The sequence below is a fragment of the Crotalus tigris genome, unplaced genomic scaffold (assembly GCF_016545835.1).
Source record: "Crotalus tigris isolate CLP2741 ecotype Arizona unplaced genomic scaffold, ASM1654583v1 scf7180000017842.263358, whole genome shotgun sequence".
NCBI classification, from domain to species: Eukaryota; Metazoa; Chordata; class Lepidosauria; order Squamata; family Viperidae; genus Crotalus; species Crotalus tigris.
This window is the reverse complement of record NW_024096668.1, coordinates 24,592-46,408: the sequence shown is the minus strand read 5'-3', so window position 1 is coordinate 46,408 and position 21,817 is coordinate 24,592. Positions and strand designations below refer to the sequence as shown.

The window sequence follows — 21,817 nt, the reverse complement described above, 5'->3', positions numbered from 1 at the left end:
CATCCTAAATCAGTGGTTCTCAACCTTTCTAATGCCGTGACCCCATAATACAGTTCCCCATGTTGTGGTGACCCCCAAGTGGGTGTGGCCACCAATAAGAGGGAGTAGGACAGCTAGGGAAAAGGGAAAAAATGGCGGACAGCATGGTTTGGCGACCCCCGTGAAATGGTCATTCGACCCCAAATGGGGTCCCGACCCACAGGTTGAGAACCACTGTCCTAAATAGATAGTCCCAAGGAAGAAGAAAGCAAAAGATATCTTCAAATCCTAGGAGGATTACAAACCACAATTTGTTGACTGTGATTGGTCACGTGATCCTCCACAGGCATTCTAAGAAATGAAAACAGGAGGTGCTATCTTTGGTAGCTAGGCAAGATTACCAATGATTTTAACTGAGGTGAGAAGAGGATCCTGGAAAGGCTGGAAGGTTAATGAGCTGGTTACCTCAATTTGTTTTATAACACAATATTTTGTGATTGGCCAGCAACCATTTTATGGGAATGCTGTCAAAATTCAAAATGTGCCCACTGATCTAACTAAATGGCTTGGAAATTCACAAGCTACAAAGAGTTCAATTGAGGAAATCTATTGTGCGTGAAAGAGAGGGGGGAGAGAGAGGGGGGACATTGGCATAGAAAGCAACATTTAAAGTCTGCAGCTCATAAATTATCTCACCTGTCTTGAACTGAACCTAGAATTTAAGGCTTAAGCGAAGATGGTGACCCAAGCTGCATCATTACAGAAGGTCATGATAAATATTTCAGAGCAAGAAAAAACATATACCAGTCTAATTCACAAACATAAAAAGTCTAACTATATTTCAGAGAATAAGAGCAATGTTTCCCCAGTGCAAAATACTATTAAAATAAAATTAAAAGCTATATATCCATCATATTAAAATTATGCAAAATTCATACATTAACCCATACACATATATTCTATTCTCTCCACCCCCTACCCCCTACCATTCATTTCTTTTTCCTGGCTCCTTCAAAGCTGCAGATAAAAAATTAACAATATCTGCAAAATGCAGAACATGGGTATCAATAATGCATGGTTTTTACTTTATCTCGTAGGTAAATTGCTAGAGGAAATGACTGTGAGATTCTGGATGTGTTATAAATTGCTTCTTCTTAGAAAAATCTACAAAAGAACAGATTCCACTGCCATCAGTCATACAAAAACCATATCCCCAGCCCTATTGAAGAAATATTAGGCAAATAACTTGTTCTTTTATGTCAGAATTCAAGACTGTGGTGGGACATGATTTCCATACAACAGATCACTTTGTGCCTCATGCCTCATCACCAAGATCCAGCTTAAAGGAGAGTGAAAGTGTCTGTGGAGATTGGCAGTCATCCAGATCATGGTTGTCCCAAAAGTGCTTTTTCAAAAGGTAACTGGACTTTCTTTGTTTTTCCTTGAAAACGTTTTGCTTCTCATCCATGAAGCTTCTTCAGTTCTTCAGAACTGAAACGAAGAAGCTTCTTGGATGAGAAGTGAAACATCTTCAAGAAAAACAAAGGAAGTCCAGTTGCCTTTTGAAAAAGCACATTTGGGAGAATAATGATAGACAATCAGCTAAATTAGTGTAGGAGCTAAAGTACTGATTTGCAACAATTTGCCATATAAACTATTGTAATGTGTTCTATATTAAATTAGCCCAGAAGTTCACCAGAAAGCCTCTACTGGAAAAAAATGTAGCACCTGGAAGACATAAGTTATAAGAATTAAAATCCAAAACAACTGGAGAGCAAACTAGGCTGAAATTCATGCAGCACAATTTAATAACCGAAGTAAGAATTAAAGAGATATCCTTCCTAAAGTGGGCAATAATCAATATATAAAATTTCAACCATTCATAGAGATTTTCAATCACATTAATAGAAGTACTACATAAAACAGGGAATTAACAAACTAATGTTTGAACATTCACACACAGACTTTGCGTTCAGTGCCTTACCCATATTTCACCAGTCAATGCTGAACTTTAACAAAAGTATCATATTCCATTTTTGTTCCAAGAGATTTTAGCATTATATCTATAGACCTATATGAAATATCTCCAAATAATTTGAATGAAGATGTGTTAAGAGCTACATGAAAAAATATCAGTTTCCATCCTGTTCTCTTTAATTACTTATGTGAAGATATTGGCATATGGTATTAAGGCTTTACTAAATTCCAAAAGTGGTGCTAGAAAATCTGATATTTAAGAACCATTCCTCTCCTAACTGGCCAACATTCAAAGAAGAAAAACTTACCCAAAAATACAATGTTTTAAGAAGAAAATGGATTGGAAAACAGTAAGCTAAAAACGGTATAGATGATAGATAGATAGATAGATAGATAGATAGATAGATAGATAGATAGATAGATAGATAGATAGATAGATAGACAGACAGACTACAAACCTGAAACAAAAATTAGCCTTCCTTCACATTCCTTCTAATTCTATAGCAGGAATATCCAAAAAAAGCATCCAAAACCAGATGATTCCCCAAATATTTTTTAATTGCAATTTCCTGATTTTTTTCAACATCCATTTCTAATATTGTTGAAAATATATATTGTGCTTTAGGCTGGGGCTTGCTTTGCAGCATGCTATCATTCCTTTCATTAATAAAAGAATATTAAAATAAGTATAATTCTGGAAGGCAGTTTAATAGATATAAGAAAACATCTGCAAACACCCTATCAACTATGGATCCTGCACCAAGGATCAAGACACTCTGTCTACAAGTACTGATCAATTATGACCCTCAAACTTTTTGATCCTAAGACACGAGCTCTATTACTATATTTAGGCTCAGATCAATTTAACTGATCCCACCAATTGTTTCCTCAGGTTCCTGCCTTTGTTTGTAGTTCCTGGAGGAGGAGGAGGAGAAGCAGCAGGTCCACCTGCTGCCAGTCTGGCCCTCTTTGCTAGCAGCAGCTGCAGAACCCAAACATATCCACTTATACATCATATGGAACAGAGCAGGCCTGCAGCTGTGAAGTTCCATCCATGGAAAGAACAGGCAAGCAGACTAGTCAGTGAGAGGACCCAGGACCACACAGATGGAAAAGCTGTATAAATAAGCTGTAATGACAGAGCAAGATTGCACTGTAAAACAGGTCATCAGAAGGTGCAGCTTTGGATTCCACTGTGATGTATACCATCTCAATCAGGCACTGGTCAAGAGAAAAAGCTAGAAGCCTTAAGACAGTGTTTCCCAAACTTGACAATTTTAAGGCATGTGGACTTCAACTCCCAGAATTCCACAGCCAGCACTGCTGGCTGTGGAATTCTGGGAGTTGAAGTCCACATGCCTTAAAATTGTCAAGTTTGGGAAACACTGCCTTAAGAGAATGGAAAGAACATGCCAGGAATATGCCTCCCATAAGTAAATTCTTCTAGCATTCCAAGTGTAACAGGTGGGAAAGATGTGTGTCAGGGAGTAATCCAACAGCATGTTGCATGGAGATCAAACATAAGCAAAGTGATATCCTAGCAAAAGTCTTGAACTCCAGCATCTACAGTATACATTCCACACAATCTAGCCAACAGCTAAGATTATGGGAATTTTAATCCAAATTATTTGGAGAAAAACAGATTGACCATTCCTATTGCAAACAATTAGTTTCTTCAGTTTTAAAAAAAAAGCACACTATTGTTAACTCCCAAATCATATCATATTCCCACCTGGAAGATATAGAACTCTGTTTGAAAAGATTAAGGCTCTCCAGTCTTTTATCCTATATCGATCAGTCCAATACTCTTATCCCTGAATAACACTATTTTCTGATGTAAAGATTCAAGAAAGAAGAAATGGTAAAGCAAAAAGAACTCCAGGTTCATGCATCTCATACTCATTGTTTGTTGTCTTCACTGGCTCCCAAATCATTTGAAGACTCAATCCAATTTGAAATTTTGCTAAGGCCATATCATGAAGGACCTTCTCCTCTTATGTATACTGTGCATGCAATGAGCTCATTATTAGAGATCTTCCACTGACTATTCCTCTAAGCAAGATACAGTACATAGGAAGACAGTAAATGGTCTCTTAGCACTTTTTAATGGGATACCTTGCTCAAAGTGTCTTTTCTGACACCTACTTTAAAGTCTTTCTAGTAAGAGCAAAGATCTTTCCACCTGGTTTCTATGTTTGACACAGCTGTTTTACATGGTGATTTATTGTGGTCTGTGTTATCTGTTACTTGAGATGATATACAGTTTTCTTTGATTGTTTTAGTACTGCTTTACTGACATGTACCCAGAGGCAATCATAGGGAGGATTTCAAAAAGTCAAGATGTCTTTGTGACCAAAGTCATACTTTTGTAAAAAGTGCAACAAATGGAAAAAAGAAGAAGCAAAGCTTCTCCCATTCAATTATGGCCATCACCTTGACTTTTTAACACACACAAGTACATTGTTTGTACTCCCATTGATTTTGTAATTTTTAAACAATATTTCATTTTAAACTTAATAAAGGAAGATACATCCTGCTAGATCAGACCAGAAGTTAATTCTAAATCCAGCATCCTACTTCTCCCCAAAAATATTTTTTCCAGAGGCAGAACATCTAACAACAGCATGCTTATCCCCTGAAACTGGTATTTATGGGGGGGGGGGTGTTGCTGAAAATAGTACCTCCCTAGAACCAGACCATAATTCTTAGTAGCTCCTGGTAAACCCTTTCCTCCACAAATCTATCCAATTCAAATACACAGCACAAGAAGAACCACATGACACTGAAAGAAAAGCAATGCATGGACAAGCCCAGGAATGAAGGAGAAATTATCCTAGCCCATCTTTTCCATGAGAAGGGGGAGCACCAAGCCCATGTGGAGAATCACCTGAAGTCACACAGGGTGAGTATTCCCTCCTGCAGCTGTGCTATTAACATGTCTGAGAAGCCTGATTCGCCATAGCTGAACACTTGGCAGGAACAATAAAGCTGCTACCACGTATTTCAACAGGTTCAAAGTAACCTCAGATGTCAGGAGCAGATGCTCTTGCACGCTCCCCTTCCCCCACCATCCCTCAGGACTTTTGAACTGGTTTGTGTGTTTCCTTCCCTTCTCTCTAATAAGCCAGGGTGCTGGAGAAATTAGTTGGGGAAAGGAAAAGAACAATGGTAATTACCCTCAGCCGCCAGCCTGGGAGGCCTAAATAAATTGCAGTCTTCTTCTCTCTCCTCTAGTCTAGATCCCTGATGGGGGTGGGGGTGGGGATGGAGTACTATATGTAGGCCCCAGGGGTCAGTGCTGCATACTGATACTACTTCACCTGCCTCTATGAAACACTTCACCTCCACACCCAAACCCTCAACGTAAAGCTCATTCATCCAAAACAGCTTCTTTAGGGAAAGCACCAATCCCATTTATAGTGCTTCTGACAATGCCAAATTCTCCTTAGACTTCCCTACAATAGAAGCACTAAAAATGGTGAAATATGTCTTTTTGCTCGTTGGCTTATTTCTTTTGGAACTGGAAAAACATCCATTCATCAGTCCAAACTCTTCAGAAACAATTTTAATTGTGTCCTGCTAGATCAAAAGCCAATAGAATAAAAGGGAGTAGCACAACTAAGGAAAAGGGGGAAAAAATGGTGGACTGCGCTGTTTGGCGACCCCCGTGAAATGGTCGTTCGACCCCAAATGGGGTCCCGACCCATAGGTTGAGAACCACTGTGCCAGATCCAAGGATTTGCTTAATTTGTGTATAATTATATGGATTATATGCATATGTTTACTTCTCTTCTGTCATGCTCTCATCATGCACTATATAAATAACAATAAGTTGATAAACATTTGCACATAGGTGCTTACCTTGTTCCAAGTTGTTTCTGAATGGCATCAGCAATGTTAAAGGTGTTGTATGCCAATGAAATCTTGGTCCAGAAAACCCATCTCTATCCTACCTCTGCCCTCCTAACATCCATCCTCAAGTATTGTTCCATTAAGTAACTGTGGTTCAGCATCTTGTGGGAACCCAACCAACATCACAGCATATTGGGTAAACCAGTCATATGATTTACACATTAGGACACAGCCATATGTGAGCACAGGAAGTGTTCTTTGTTAACTCAGTTTAGAGTTTCAAATGTGCATCAGTCCAACCATGGTCTATCTAATTCAGTATTGCCTGATTCAGTGCAGCAACATAAGATTTTTCCAGTTGTACCTACAAATGCCAAAGATTAAATCTGAGACTTCCTAAATGCAAAACATATGTTGTGAGTGCCTGGGTATAATCCCATTCCAATTATTCATGGAAGCTGGCAGGAGGTGAAATCACAATGCCAAGTTCCATTATGCCTTAAGGAGATAAGTACTGCAACCCATAGTCTGGACTTGGGCACCAAAAACCAGCTCCTGGATGTGGTCTATGATCTGGTTAATGTATGTGAAATTTTACTCATGACTGCCTGCATATCTCTAAATAAATGCAGACAGCAGGGTGTGAGATAGAATTGGGCCAGTCTTCCCCATACATTTTCCATTTGCACTTCTAAAAACTGCTCAGTAGCTAAATTACTTGAAAGCGATCCTATTAATATTTAATTAAATGTTCATTCCTTATCTATTTTTAAAATATCTTTATGTGCCCCTGCCCCCTTTTGTAATACATTCCCCCAATATATTGCATTCAAAGGACCATGTGGGTTTCAATCTAAAAGACATTGTGTGCCTAGGATATAGAGAGGTATTCAAACTTTATTGTTTCATCAGTCTCTGAGAGCCAGTTACACAAAGACTTGTTGGTATAATTTCAATCCTTATCATGCCAGAGTAGGAAAAATTAAGAAGACAGATGAGAAAAGATTCATGAATGTTCGATTATGTGTTTGAAAACTATAGAAGTTAAAATAACTTGTGTGTTTGCTGAGCCTTGTGTGTTTGCTGAGCCTAATGAAACATCTCTTTTACAAAATGATTTCAAACCAGTGAACCATCATTCTATGTTCATACTATTCTAAACCTGAATACAGAATCATCATTTTTGACTCTAGGAAGACAATTTCCTTCATTCATCAGCAATGAGTAAAGCTTCTGGCATTCACCCTTTCCATCATCCAAGTACCTTACATCCATCAGGACCAGGTGGAAAGACCTTGATGAAGCTGTAATGAAAAGACTTAAGACTTCCGAATTACATAAAGTAACCTCACTATGTTTTCCAGAGGGCTGGAGCAGGGCCCAAAGGACCGTCCTGTTTTTGTATGCTGACAGTTTTTCTCAAGTTAGTGTGAGAGGTTATTTCTAATTCTTCTTTCCTTCTTGCCTGCCTGCCTGCCAGCCTCCCCTTCCCCGTCTTTGAAATCAGCTGAAGAGGAAGAGAAACTCCAATCTCATGCACGGGGAACCTGCAGCCCATATGTAGACACCATGTCATTCCTTGAATAATGGTAGGGCAAACTGGTCCCCCAGTCTTTCACCTGGTTCCCAGGTGTTTTTTAGAATGTGTATATGGATACTGATATCATATGATTCTACATGGTTCACAGTAACTATTAAAACAGAAGTATCCTTCCTCCCACCAGGCATCAGATCAAACAGCTTCTGAACTCAACTCCCATCCTAGCCCAATGTTTGGGGAAAGAGCCTTCTAGAAGGTTAAAAGATCCTCCAAATCTCAATGGAAGGTTGTTCAAAGGGGCTGGGGGGACCACTGAAAAGATATGCCTCTAAGGTCCAATCCAATGGCAAAATTTAAGGGAGAAACCTGGAGTGCACTCACCCTATCTAACCTTTCAGGGCAGATATTTTCAGGGAGAGGCAATCCCAGAAATAACCTGCCTCTGTGTCCTGGAGGACCTTCAACAAGTACCTTATATTGTAATTAAAAAGCAACTAAGCCAATTCAGCTCACACAGCAGTGGTGTTACTCAGGTGAATTAGGAGAAGCTGAAACGTCACATCCCACTGCATTCTGGACCAATTGCAACTTTCAGACAGTCTTTAAGGATAGCCCAAATAGGCTACATAGCAATAATCCAAACAGGAGGGGATTGAAGTATGAGTGATGTGAGCAAAGCTTCCCAGTTCAGAATGGGCACAATTGGCACACCCAATGGATTTGTGCAAAGGCCCCCCTGGCTACAGCTGCCGTCTGCTCTTCCAGCAGGAGATGCAAGTCCAGGTACCAAATTGCACATCATATCTATCTGGGGGAGTTACCTGATCCATAGTCCACATGCTAGCTTTGCTCACTCTGATGGTCCTATGATGTCACCAGACATGCCTTCCAGCCCCCAAAGCTGAATAAAGCAAAAACAACATCAGAAATTACTCACTTCTGCTATATGGGTTAACTTGAGAGGATATCCTGCTGCACCTACTGTTTGGGGCTTTTTTCAGCAAACATGCAGACAATTGCTGTAATTTTAAACACACTAACTAGAAAACAAATCCCACTGATCTCAGTTGGACTTGGAATTGGCGAAGAATGGCAAGAACTATTCTGCCAAGTTACATAAGAAATGCTTATTTCCTGCCTCTGTGGAAAATCAACACATTGACCCATACAGTATTCTGAATATTCAGATGTTAACACTTTCCACTCTAACATCACTACAATGACCATTTTCCAATACAAAAAAAGACTACACACTTGGAGCCCAGCCCAGATTTCTGCATATTAAACTGCTTTAAGGAGCAAAAGAAACAGTACTGGCAATCTTGATGCTTCTTAGCATTATGGCACATTTAGAAAACTGGAACAAACCATCCACTATCACTCTGCTATATTTTACTACCTCCTTCCCCAGTATGTTTTCTTTAACATTACCAGTGATCCATTCATTAAATCACATTTTTGTCAATATAAATTGCAGGTGCAAGGAGATCAATCTGTACTAGGAACACAATAAGGAATAACTTGTTGTTTAAAAATTTCCAAATGATGCTTCCACAAATTAGCATAAAATAAAAGTAATAATAGTCAATACTTCTGTATATTAAGCAGAGAGGGGCAATTTCTGGGTTTGGGTTGTGCTTTTGTTTTGCTTTTTCCAGCCCTTGAGGAACATGATTGCTGACAGCACAGTACCATCTGAGTTGGCAAGGCTTACACATTGTAGCCTACAGATGCTCCTGCAATGTTCCCTTAACCATAACCACTGAAAATTGAAAAGGACAATTTCCTGACATTTTGAGGAAGAAAATACCTACTGAAAATATGCATAAAGTTGTTTAAGGGGGGGGGAGGAAGAGAAATGGGGGTGCAGCAAAATTTAATTCTGACTATATATTCCATCGATTGCCCACCAGCATTTTAACACAATGACCCTAAGGTTGTCCTGAACTTGCCCAATATTTACTTTAAAAGATTTATATAGCTGAACAATATTGTAATAACATCCTTGGCCAGCCCACAAAAGACTAAAACAACAGAAACCTCCAACCAAAATCAATATCAGCAAAAACTATACAACCCCAAAGCGCTCCTTTTATGTGCAGTGACTCTTCAACAAAGTACAGCCCACCCCTGCTTTCAAAAGGTGAGTTAGCTGCCTTTCTGGGCTCTGGGAATAGCAATAGCAATAGCACTTAGACTTATATACAGCTTCACAGTGCTTTACAGCCCTCTCTAAGCGATTTACAGATTCAGCATATTGCCCCCAACAATCTGGGTCCTCATTTTACCAACCTTGGAAGGATGGAAGGCTGAGTCAACTTTGAGCCAGTTAGGATCAAACTCCTGGTTGTGGGCAGAATTAGCCTGTAATACTGCATTTTAACCACTGCGCCACCACGGTTCTTAATAACCAAGGCAAAGATTGTCGAGTCACTGGTGAGCCTCTCTGAGAAACAGGATGCTGAGTAAGGCAGGCCTCTGGTCTGATCCAAACAGAGCCCCTTTTGTGTTTCTGGGAATATTTTGGGAGCACTGAGAGGTAAGCCCATCCAAGGGTGCCCTGACAGCAGTTAAGTTATTACTTTCCTTGGCATACTCTTAAAAGAAGGAAAGCAGGTGGATAGGTCTAATTTTCCCCGTCCTCAAAGGGGGATTCCTCAGAAATTGGTACAAATGAGACCACACAAACAGACCAGAGGGGAGAACTCCCTCGTTTCATCCCCTAAATAAGAGCCATTGGTTTGCAAACTCTTCACTGTTGACTTTACTACCTTTGACAAAAGCTTGTTTATAGAAAACACGGAACTAAAAAGCTACAACCAGCCCTGTCCAAAGCAAGGATCACTTCAGCAGGATTATGTGTTCCTTGCAAGTCATTATACTCTGCAAGTAAACAATGGGAAATTAACTTTCCATTCACTACTAACTGGACAACAGGGAGTCTTAACAATTCTGCAGTTGATTTTCTTTTTCATTTCACATTAAGGGAACAAAAAAAAGACTGATCTAAACAAACCAGCAGAAAAAAGACTTCCCATCTTCCTGCTCCACATCCCCACTATCAACAGGCTTTGCCTCAAACTCTGAAACATGACAACTTGATCTCTACAACCTGACATCATTTTAGCAAAGCCACTCCTCAAGGTAAGTTATATTTAGATTCTATGGGAATTTCAGTTGTTCGTAAAGGAACTCTTGAAGGACAATGGAAAAATGACTTCCTCCGCAGGACCTCCTTTCTCTCCTCTCTTATTATTGCAAATCACCAGAGAAGCATTGTTTGGAAAACAATACATTATTTCCAATCTGATTTTAAAAATTATTGCTATTAAGACTAAAAAGCTCCCAAATTTCTCATTCATTTTATAAATGGCTTGTAAATAACTGAGTACAAATTTTCATTCTCTTTCTTCCTAATATAAAGAAAAATCAAATATAATTCAATTACTATTTGGTTTGTGCCCCAATGTGTACTCAGGTCTGGAATAATGCATATTTACAAAATGCAGTGCACAATATTGCAATGACTGTGACATAAGTCTACTTTTTCCAATCAGATGCCTTCCAAAAGCATTGGGAAAGCCCACTAGCAAATCTGAAGGGTGCTAAACTGGAGAAGAACAACCTAAGTCAAACTCAGAAAGCACTGAGACTTTTAATGGCAATCACAACATCTGTTACACACCACCCTTGATGTCAAAATGGCAATACATGCATCATATCATTTTATACAAGGTGTACTTTAGAACTTGCACTGCTTCATGTGTTGCAAATATACGTGATGTCATCTGCATCACAACATACATGCCATAATTTGGTTCAGCCTGATGGATATCAATGAATAACAGAGGGATTTGATAACTCTAACGATATGTATGTTCAGATACTCCAGTACATTGCTACACATATCAGCAAAAATCTAACTCTCTGTTAAAATCTTTTGAATGAGGCCTATACAGAAATTGATTTAGTTAAGAAAAAACAACAGGTAATATTTGGCATTATGTGCATCATATTCAATATTATTAACATTAATTTTGGATCATTAATTAGAGAGCACAAGAGAGGTTCTGGTTATCTACAGAGGGATTGTGTTGCAGATGACACACTGCATGTGCATATTTCCTAGAGCACAGTTAGCCTAAGCTGTAATATTGGACCAGGGGCACAACTTCCTTCTGCTTTATCACATAAGAGTTACAGCTAAACATACAGAGCTCCAGACAACCTGTTTACCAAATGATAAAATGCATACCACAAAAAGTTACAATTTGGTAGATATTTGTTTACACAATCCACCTTCCTTTGAAAGATTTGGGCTTCCCCTACCCTGTTTAACATATACACGAAACACTGGGAAAGGTCATCCACCACTTCCAGGAAAAGTATGCAGAAAATACTCAATGATATATCTTTACTCCAGGCCCAGTGGTGATGGAGATAGAAATCATGACCCAGCATCTGGAGGCTATGAAGATCTTGATAAGAAAAAGTAGGTTCAGGCTCAACCAAACAAAGCAAAATCATTGCTGATTCAGAGGCTAACTGATGCCAGGACAATGATATCTGCAGCTCTTGATAGGATTGTGTTCCTTCAGAAAGAACAGTATAACAATCTGGGAATCCTCCAAAACTCACAGCTCTTTCCCAAAGAGCAGGGGGAGATTATGGCCAGAAGGGATTTTGCAGAGCTTCACCTGGTATACTGTAACTAGCTGCAGCTTTATCTGGGACAGGATGCATTGTCATTCATGTCCCTGTCATCTCTCAATTAGATTAATTCATTCTACACAGGATTGCCTTTGAAGACCACTCTGAAAAATTCAGCTAGCCCAGAACACAGCAGCAGGGGTCCTTAGCATTCAGTAACAGTACTAACATGTTACACCCATGCTGCATGAACTGCACTGGTTACCAGTAAGTTCCCAAGTGCAGTTCAAGGTGCTTCTTGCTACATGCAAAGCCCTTTAAGTCTCAGGGCTTTCCCAAGTAGTATCTACCCATCCTATAAGGAATGCTACTCAAGGGTCTTCATCTACCAGAAGGTACAATGTAAGGGAGTCCAATGGCAAGTGTTCTACATAACAACTCTCTCCTCTGAAAAAGTTTGCCTCTTGAAGCACAGATGCCCCCCCCCCACCCTATGCCCTTCCATGAAGATATGGCTTATCCAGAGGCCTTTGGGGTATTAACTAAGCCCATGGTGCCGTATTCCATAAATTTCATCTTTAACCTTTTGTATTGATTTATTCAAGCCATGAACTGGAACTGCTATTTCAATTAATTCTTAATCTGATTTCGTATTATGTTTTTATTAGGCAAGCTCTGTAAGCCACCTAGAGTTGGTTGGTTTCAGGCAACAGGGAAAAAAATTCACAAATAATAAAAGACAGAAGGTATCCTAATTATCTCAAGGATTTTTACTTCGCATATAAAACTTCTAAAAGTGGGGACCAGTTAATGAGACTTTATTGTAGGTAGAACTGATATGATTGTCAGATTGGTCTCCATAAGAAACAACCCTTTTTCTGAGGTGGCAATGGAACTCAGAAGGAGTTGGAAAGACAGATATCTCATTATAGAGGAATTCCCATCAAACCTCTGGACTTTTAGTAAATATGGAAGAAGTGGGATCATTACTGCTTTACAAACCTATTATCTGGTTGCACCTTCCAGTTGGCTGCATGTTTGACACTAGCGAGAAACAGGCTGCATATCAGTGCCTTTAACAATGAGAAGGAGAATTTAGAAATAGATAATAGGGGTAGGCAACCTTGGCTCTTTTATGACTTGTGGACTTCAACTCCCAGAATTCCTGAGCCAGCATGCTGGCTCAGGAATTCTAGGAGTTGAAGTCCACGAGTCATAAAAGAGCCAAGGTTGCTTACCGCTAAGATAGATAATATCACTTTAGAATATAGATGAAGAACATCCTCTGGAATGACCCCCCTTATTATTTTCCAGGGGGGTCATAAAAAGCAGTACCTTATTGTTTTAATTTGAAGTAAAAAACATTCAATGGACTATTCAGTCTCATTCTAGTCCAATCTAAAGCTGGTTGAACATTAGCCCTCTGGCATAGGAAGAATTGTAGTGTCTTACCATACAATTGAGACACTATTCAAAGGAATATTGGCATAGGCACCCGGATCTACCACAATGACATCACATGACCTTACTTGCCTGCACTTTACATGAATACTCCTGATATCAAGATGCTATTTCAGTTCCCAAAGTCATATGATGATGTTTAAGGATGAAGAGAACTGTACTTCAAAACTAGATTATCTCAGCTTCTCTAACTTGTGGTCTCCTGAATGAATTGTCAGTGTGGACACTTTTTCATACTTGTATGTCTGAAAAAAGTAATACTGGCAAGTAAAACAGATGTATCATGTGACCTCCACTTTTTGGCAAGCCCACCAGCAGCACTAGAAGTAAAAGCAGCTTCCATTTTGTGCCATGTTTACCCAGGGCATTTACATTCTGCCATTTTTCCAAGGACAACTCCACAGTTCTGTGAGGCCAGTAATGTTGGGACCTATCACTGATCTAAATCCAGCTTCATCTGGCAAATTCAACCAGCATCTCTGCTATTCTAATCTAACACTTTCACACCTTATGCCAGTTGCTTCTTGAGAGAAAAGCCCTCTCATTCTTAAAAAAATTTACTTCCAATTAAATCTACACAGAATCAAATGATCAATGCACTTCAATTCCATATAGCCAGAAGCCTGAATGTCTTCACATTACCTTCCTAAGCTTTTATTCTTTTACTAGCAATCACTAGACAGAGAAATATATGCATAGATACACAAACACCCACACAATTGGTTATTAGCTGCTTTCTGAAATTTAGGCGTATATTTGCTAGGTCCCAAGTTCAAATTATCAGATAGCCTTAGCCCCTAACTAAATTAACATACCAGTAAAAGAGAATATTTGTACTTCAAAGTTGAACTGAAACGGAACATCTACATCTGAAAAGCATGAATCCAGTTTGTCAACTTCCAATGCCACTAACATATTTTAGTGTAGCCAAAAGCCAGAGAGTGAGGGATTTGGCAAATAAGACCAGCCTCAGTAGTTCATGCCAAAGATCTCCTCACAAGTCATATCTATATGGCTGAGTTCATGCAACAGAAACTAAAGTAATAGTTGGTGGTTCATTCACTATCTCCAAATTAGGTACGAAACAGATCATTCCATAAATCATACTATATTCTTGGATGAAGTGAGCTATGTGAATGCAGAAATTCTATCACACTGATCTAGATCAAGAGTCTTCAAACTTGGCAACTTTAAGATATGGACTTCAACTCCCAGAATTCCTCAGCCAGCATGGCTAGCTAAGGAATTCTGGGAGTTGAAGTCCACAAGTCTTAAAGTTGTCAAGTTTTGAGACCCCTGATCTAGGTTTAGGGTTTTATTGTTCTTTTCAGCCAATAATTAAATATTGATTAGTAATTCCTAGGATCAATCTAAGCATTAAATTTGAGGAGTAAATACACAGGGCAAAATCCGCAGACAGAGATCTTTGTTAAAGCTAAGTCCTGGAAGAATAGTAAATAGATATACTAAATCAAACATCAATTCATTGACGTTTTTAACAGCAGCTTCTTGTTCCTTATATTGCAGGCTCACCAGAAATTACTTGATTTCCTAAAGACAGAAAATGAATTATTTGCAGAAATATTTGGTTCTGAAAAGATCTAGCAATCATCTTCGTCTGAGTTGTATATGGGCATAGAACATGATGGGTTAGGTGCTGGACTAGAAACCATGAAGCCATGAATTCTAGTCCTTCCGTGGGCATGGGAGTTGGTTAAGTGACTTTGAGCCAATCACTCCCTCGGCCCAACCCACTTCATAGGGTTGTTGTTGTAGGAAAGAACAGGGGGAAGGAACTTTTTGTATGTCATCTTAAGTTGTAGAAATAACAGCATTATACAAATCAAATAAAGGCTTAATGAATAGATACAAAAATCATATATCAAAGGCAAAACTGATATGCAAACAGTCTTTCCATGATTAAACGATCAGTATTTTTCTACTTCAAAGAAATAAGTTACCTTCTAAGGATTAGAATTTACAGCATGCAGACATGATGTGCATCAACTGCAGTGCACAACTGACATACCTACAGTTGGACAATGCCTTCCCAGAGCCTGGGAGAAAAGATTCCATTGTCAATTCCTAGCAATGCGTAACTAACACTGCATCAAGGACAAGGATATATTCATGGCTATTCCTAGCATGATTATATGATGCAGTCAGTTCCCCAGCAGTACCAAAAATCTAAAAAGCAACAATGGCAATATTCAGAGTTATACACAGCAAACACACAAAACCGTACTGACAATGTTCTGAAGATACTGTGCATACAAAATGATTAGCTTCCCATTCAGAGAGAAAAAATAGTTTCTAGAGATCTACATAACCTTGGGAAGTAATATGAAAATCTTGAAGGCTTATGCAAAGAATATCCACTATGAAATAATAGACACCAGCTCTGACCTAGCCATGTCTGCAGATATTGACAGGGGCCAGATACTGCTTGGGGCAAGTGGGTGAGACAACACTCTGCACTGGACACAAATGTACTCAGGAATATAGGAACACAGAGATATAAAAGCAGAGCAGGGGTTCTCAAATCCAGCAGGTTCCTTCGTGAACTGCTATGCAGTGAGAATGGAAATCCCAAAGTGAGCCACAGAATGCACATTTCCCTCAGATGCGCACGCTTACGCGTTGTTCAGCTAACAAGGCAAACTACTGTGCAATCCCCTATTGTACTTGCCAGGGCAATCGGCAGCGCAGTGCCCCAAGCGCAACTCGGAAAGAAAACCACGCAGTACGCGTGCAGGAATGCATACAGCGGATGGAGCAGTTCCCAAAGCTACATACCAGACTGGTAGCATTTTACTGGGGAAAAGAGGGCTCTGCCTTGTAGCCCGACCGAGGCTTCCAAAGCGAAGCAGTGTTAAAGGACAGGTGACTTGGTGAGCATAGCGGTAGGTACATCTGTGACATAAAGCCACACAGAGTCCCAAAGGTATACACCTCACTTCTCCCTGCGGCGCTCTAAGTGCCAAAAGTCATGGCGCGCGCTCGCATTGGGCTTTGAATGTAAAAGCGCCGGGAAACACACACACACACAACACGCGCGTACAACCTCACTCCGGGACCCCCCGCCACATGCACTGCAGGCGAAGCGCAAACCTACCGGCGGGGCCGGGAAGTTGTAGCCTGAGGCGAGCTTCACCGCCTGCCTCTTGAGTTCGGCCAGCTTGGCTTGGCAGCTTCTGCACCATTCCCCTTTGGCGGTTCCCTCGAAGTGGCCCAGCTCGCCCGCCGAAGCGGCTCCGGCTCCCTCCGGAGCGGGGCGACTGCCGCATCGGTCTTCGGGGGCCGCTGGCTGGAGGGGCCTCTTGCGCTGAGGGAACTCGTGGGAGAGCGGCGTGATTTCGCGCCGAGAGCCGCCCTCGGTTACCTGGAAGAGAGACAAACGGAGCAGCAAAGATTAGGCGCTTTGGGACAACCGGGGGAAGGCGAGCGAGAAAACTCCCCGCTCGGTGCAGCGCCCAGCGCAGCAAGGTGAAGGAAGCCTCCGGCAGCTCCAGCCCCTTCCCACTCACCCCCAGCACCGGCGGCATGTCAAATCCCGGCCCGGGCTCCAGCAAGGGACAGCGGTCCACCGGACTCCAGCCAAGCAGATCCGGAGCTGGCAGTAACTATAATAGCGCTAGCCAGGGAAAGCCTCCCGGCTTGGATCTATCCAGCAAGCCCATCGCGAACCGGGAAGCCCCCGGGACGCAGGAAACTTCCGGGCAAGCACCCTTGCTGCGTCTGCACGGGGAAAAGTCGTGGCGAAACTCGGTCCGCTCTGGCCCCTGCTGCTGCTGCTGCTGCTGCTACATGATGCTGCTTCCCATGTTGCAGAGCAGGAAAAGTGTAGGCTGCAAAGTTGAAAAGAGAGAAGTCCCGGGCAGAGCCTAAGGGGAGGAGAGGGCGGGAGGGGAGGAGAAAGTTGCTCGCCGTTCTCCGCCCACCCCAGCGCGGAAAGGAGGCTGAGCGAGAGCACGTGGAACCGCGGGGAGGGGAAGGGAAGGGAGAGGGGAGGGGCCCCGTTGGCAGCTGCAATGTTTCTCCCCCCCCCCCGGGATTCTAAACGCGAGGGGGTCTCGGCTGAGGGACGGGGACGTGCAGAGCTGGCTATTTAAGTTGCATTTTTTTGGCCTAGGTCTGTTTTCATAATCAAAATGGAAAAAAGGAGAAAGGGAAGGAATGTATAGGCATGTTATGAATTATGCTTCTTTTTGAAACAATTCTGGGAATCTTTGCATCATTTAAATTTATCACAGGATGACTCCCACTGACCCTAACCCTAACCCACTGGCCAAAATTGTTTTTTTAGCTTTGCCTTAGCTTTGAAACAAATCACTCTCTTCCTCCCAAATCTGCCTGCCTTCCTGATTTCCAAGTAATTATCCTAACCAAAGGTACTTATCACATGATTTGTTGGCCTTGTCATCACCTGAATTACTTTTTAATCCAATCTACTGAAGTGTATATTGGCTGTGAAGCACTTTCTTTGAATACCCAAATACAAAAGTGAGGTTCAAATCTCTCTCTCTCACACACACACACACACACACAGAGAGAGAGAGAGAGAGAGAGAGAGAGAGAGAGAGAGAGAATTTGAGTTGGGTATGTGGATCTCTGATTCAGAGACTTGATCTAGCCCATGAATGTTACCAAAGTCCATCTTACAAAAGACTAGAGTGATACTGCATCTTTCATCAAAGCCAGTCTTCAATAACTCCACGGTTCTGGAAAAGGCCTTTAAAAATATTGGAAACGGTTTGCATTAAATAATGGAACAGGATGGAGGGGGGGAATCCTCAGTAAATGCATAGGGAACCACAGAGCAACCTGGAAGGTAAAGGCTCCTAATCACTCTTTGATCCTAAGATATGGGACCTTTTGTCACCAATTACTTTAGATTCAGCTATACTATCACTTTTCTAATCATTCAGCTCCAGAAACAAACAAAATCCGGTCACTGAGAGTTCCCCAACCTGGGTATAAAGTAGGATATCTTTTATTACCTAAAAACTAAAGGGAAATGTCAGTGAACAAAGAAGCTTTATTAATATGTAATCAATTTATTAGCCACATCAGTTGCCAAAACAGCTTTAGGCAGTATACAAAGATAAAATAATTATTTAAAACAAGGTGACAGAGACAAAAATGGCAAGAATTCCAAAGAGGCAGTTGGAGAGATGGGGTCCGACAGGTATCCAGAGGATAAACCTTGATGTGTTTTATCTAACTGAATAAAACTAGGTTGGAACAAGTGCTGTAGAAAAATGAAGGACTCAACTTTAAGTTCCTCTTTGTATTGTGTTGATCATGGTTGCAACTTTGAAAATTGTGCAAGATGTAGAGTTTATTTCCTTCAGCGCCAGCATTCAGAGACAGCTAGTGAAATTAATTGGCAGTGGATGCAAAAGAGACAAGAAAAAGTACTTTTTCATACTTGGTTCCTAAATGGAATTTGCTGCCAGAAAATGTGATAACTACCAGCTTAGTTGATTTCAAGGGGGATTTAAAAGTAGGATTAGACAAATTCATGGAAGTCAGGCCTATCAACACCTATTATCCCAGGGAGAACTAAAAGGAATGTACACATTCCGAAGCTGAATAGGCTGGTAGGAAAACACTGATACTGCTTTTGTGGGCTCCTGAAAATCATCTGGCTGATACTCTTAATAACAGGATACTGGATTATGTGGAGCCTTGTTCAAATGATGCAGGATTTTTGTGTCAACAAAGCCAAGCTAGTGACATAAACTTATATACTCTTTTGCTCCAGTTTAATTCATCCAGAATAACAGCCACACCCTGCTTGTTATATAGTGCTCTAAATTAACAGGTCTCTTTACCAAACTCTGCCTATTCTAACTTAAGTAATCTGTAATTGCTTCATATTTGCAAAGTAGTATTAAATGAGAACCTGTTTGGTATAATTGTTAGAGACACTAAGCTAGAAATTGGGAGACTATGAAAACCATTTGGATGACCTTGGGCCAGGGATTCTCTCTCAGCCCTAGGAAGAAGGAGGCAACAGCAAACCACTTTTGAACATCATGCCAAGAAACCTGCATGGACTTCTCCAGGTGCTCACCAGGAGTTAAGAGTGACTCAAAGACATACACATAACAAATATTATATACTACATATACGTAATATGCATTGGTGATTAAGCAACATACATTGTTGTTCAAGCAACATTTATGACTGGGAAATGAGCACGGCCCTCTTATCAACTGGTTACAGTTGTCACCTCATGCATATTCTCTATCTACAGCTTTGAGATCCCACCTTAACCTCATCTAATCCCAAACAGCCTATTAGAGGAAACACTTCATTCTTGCAATCCCAAGTTAAACAGCAAAATAGGAAAATCTCATGATTCCTTTTAGGCTAATGGGCTGGGCTAAATTTTTGGAAGGAACACAAATTATTTTAATGGCCTTTCTGTTGCACTATTTTTTTAAACTCAGTGCAATACATCAATAAGTGGCTTTGGAACGAATATATGAAAGTACCATGTACCTAACAATCGGTATCCTGGTCTAAGGGACCCAACTGTTAAAACGACTAAGAAAAAAAGAGAAAATAGTCTCTTCTCTTTTTAGCCTCTTTTGCCATTATGGGCACCTCATCAAGCTCCTCGAGGAGACCTTCCCACATGGAGGGCTCCAGATGAAGCCACCTTTTTTATAGCTACCTGCTCACCCCCACAGACAAGTACTTACAGAAAGAGATATCGCTTGAGACAACCTGGCCCCAAATTTGCTGCTGCAGCAGCAGCATTCTGAAATGGGCTCAGAATTTGCACTGGCTGCACTGGCAGCCAATGTAGCTTTCAAACTGCCATCATAGTCAATCAATAATGTATAGTAGATCCTCCCTTGCCAAATCTTGAATCTAGGAGAGCATTGTTTCTCAACCTTAGCAACTTGAAGTCCACGCTTGCCAAGGTTGAGAAACACTTGTAAGAAGACAGCAGAGTTGGTGAAAGCAAGCAAGTTAAAATGCAAGAAGTTCCTCTGGAGTTTGTTAAAGGGAAGTAAACCTACCCTTCCTCCTATCCCAAGTCTGCAGTCTTATGTACACATTATCTAGGCAGTGGGTGAGAATCTGAAGTAAACACAAGGAGGATTGGATTGTATGGCCAGTTTACACCTTTCTCTTTGTTAAGATAGGGAATGTGTACTATCAACTTTTTAAAGTGCTGGTCTTAACCCTTAAACTTCTGAAGTGTTTGTGGCTTGGGGCTAGTCATCTAAAACAGAGTCCTGTAAGTTGCAGGATCAACTTTGATTTTATCACAAATTTAAGAACCAATGGAAGCGCAATTGTAATAGTGGATTAGGTTTTGAAGGGGAAAGGTTTTTAGTCACTGCCATTCATTTAGATAACTGGAGTCAAAAGCTCTTCTTTTTTATTGTAAATGACATCATCTAATATGTTTTAATTTACCTTCTGTTGATTCTAAATGTCTTCACTCATAGGATACTTTCTACCTTAATATTGCTGGAGGCATTATTTGTGTAACTCCTAGTAAAAATCTAATTAGATTTTCTTAATGGTGGTACCTAAATTTTAGAGCTTTCTTTATAAATCCTGCAGTTTAGTTGTTTAAATGGGACTGAGAAGCTACTTACTTAATGCTGCTTTCTCTAAGAAATATGTGTGTAGTTGTGAAGTATTTTTCAATATGTATCTACTGTCTGTGTGTAGCTGTGAAGTATTTTTCAATATGTATCTACTATCTGTGTATGTATCTACTGTCTGTGTTGCAATCTGGAGCTATGCCCAGTGGCTCTGGAAGAAAATTATTCAAAGTGAATAATATGAATAATAAGACAAATCTTTGGAAACACATATTCTCTAGGTATTCTTTTCCTCAGAGAGCTAGGATTCATTGCAACTCCCTCTCAGGTTTACTCATGATACCAAATTGGGTTAACTGCCTTGTCATCATGATCTTAATTCTAGATATAGGTCTATAATTACTCAGTGACAGAAATGCAGCAATAAAAAGGTGCCCTTATTAACATTGCTACATTGAGGCAAAGGCATCTGGGATCATCCCTATAATGCCTGTCCTTTTTTCATATATAGTAGCTATGTAAATTAATGATTGGGAATAGTTGCTCAATAAAAATGCACTCTTCACAATTTATAAAAAGTCCTTTCCTTTATCAATACAACATTTTCAGAATCTGAACTTAAGATTTGAATCCAAAATCATGGCCAGGCTCTTGGTTTAAATTGAACTTTGTCATTTTTCCCCACTGCATTATAATACATAGGAGCACCATGCTTAATAGTTAAGGGCCTAAGTCACACAAGGAGCTCTATGAGTTTCCTGCCCATTCAGGAACAGGCAGCAAC

General features: G+C 40.5%; 1 protein-coding gene across 2 annotated transcripts in view; it reads right to left on the bottom strand.

The window, feature by feature from the left end:
- KIF26A (kinesin family member 26A) overlaps positions 1-17,218 on the bottom strand; it is a 161,642-nt gene extending 144,424 nt beyond the window's left edge. For both annotated transcript variants that reach the window (XM_039343331.1, XM_039343332.1), the window contains exons 1-2: positions 16,987-17,218; positions 16,575-16,841 (exon numbers count right to left, since the gene is read on the bottom strand). In XM_039343331.1, the coding sequence (XP_039199265.1) occupies positions 16,575-16,841; positions 16,987-17,004 (285 nt within the window). In that variant the 5' untranslated portion in view covers positions 17,005-17,218. The remainder of the gene's footprint in view (positions 1-16,574; positions 16,842-16,986) is intronic.
- Between the last annotated feature and the right edge of the window lie 4,599 nt (positions 17,219-21,817).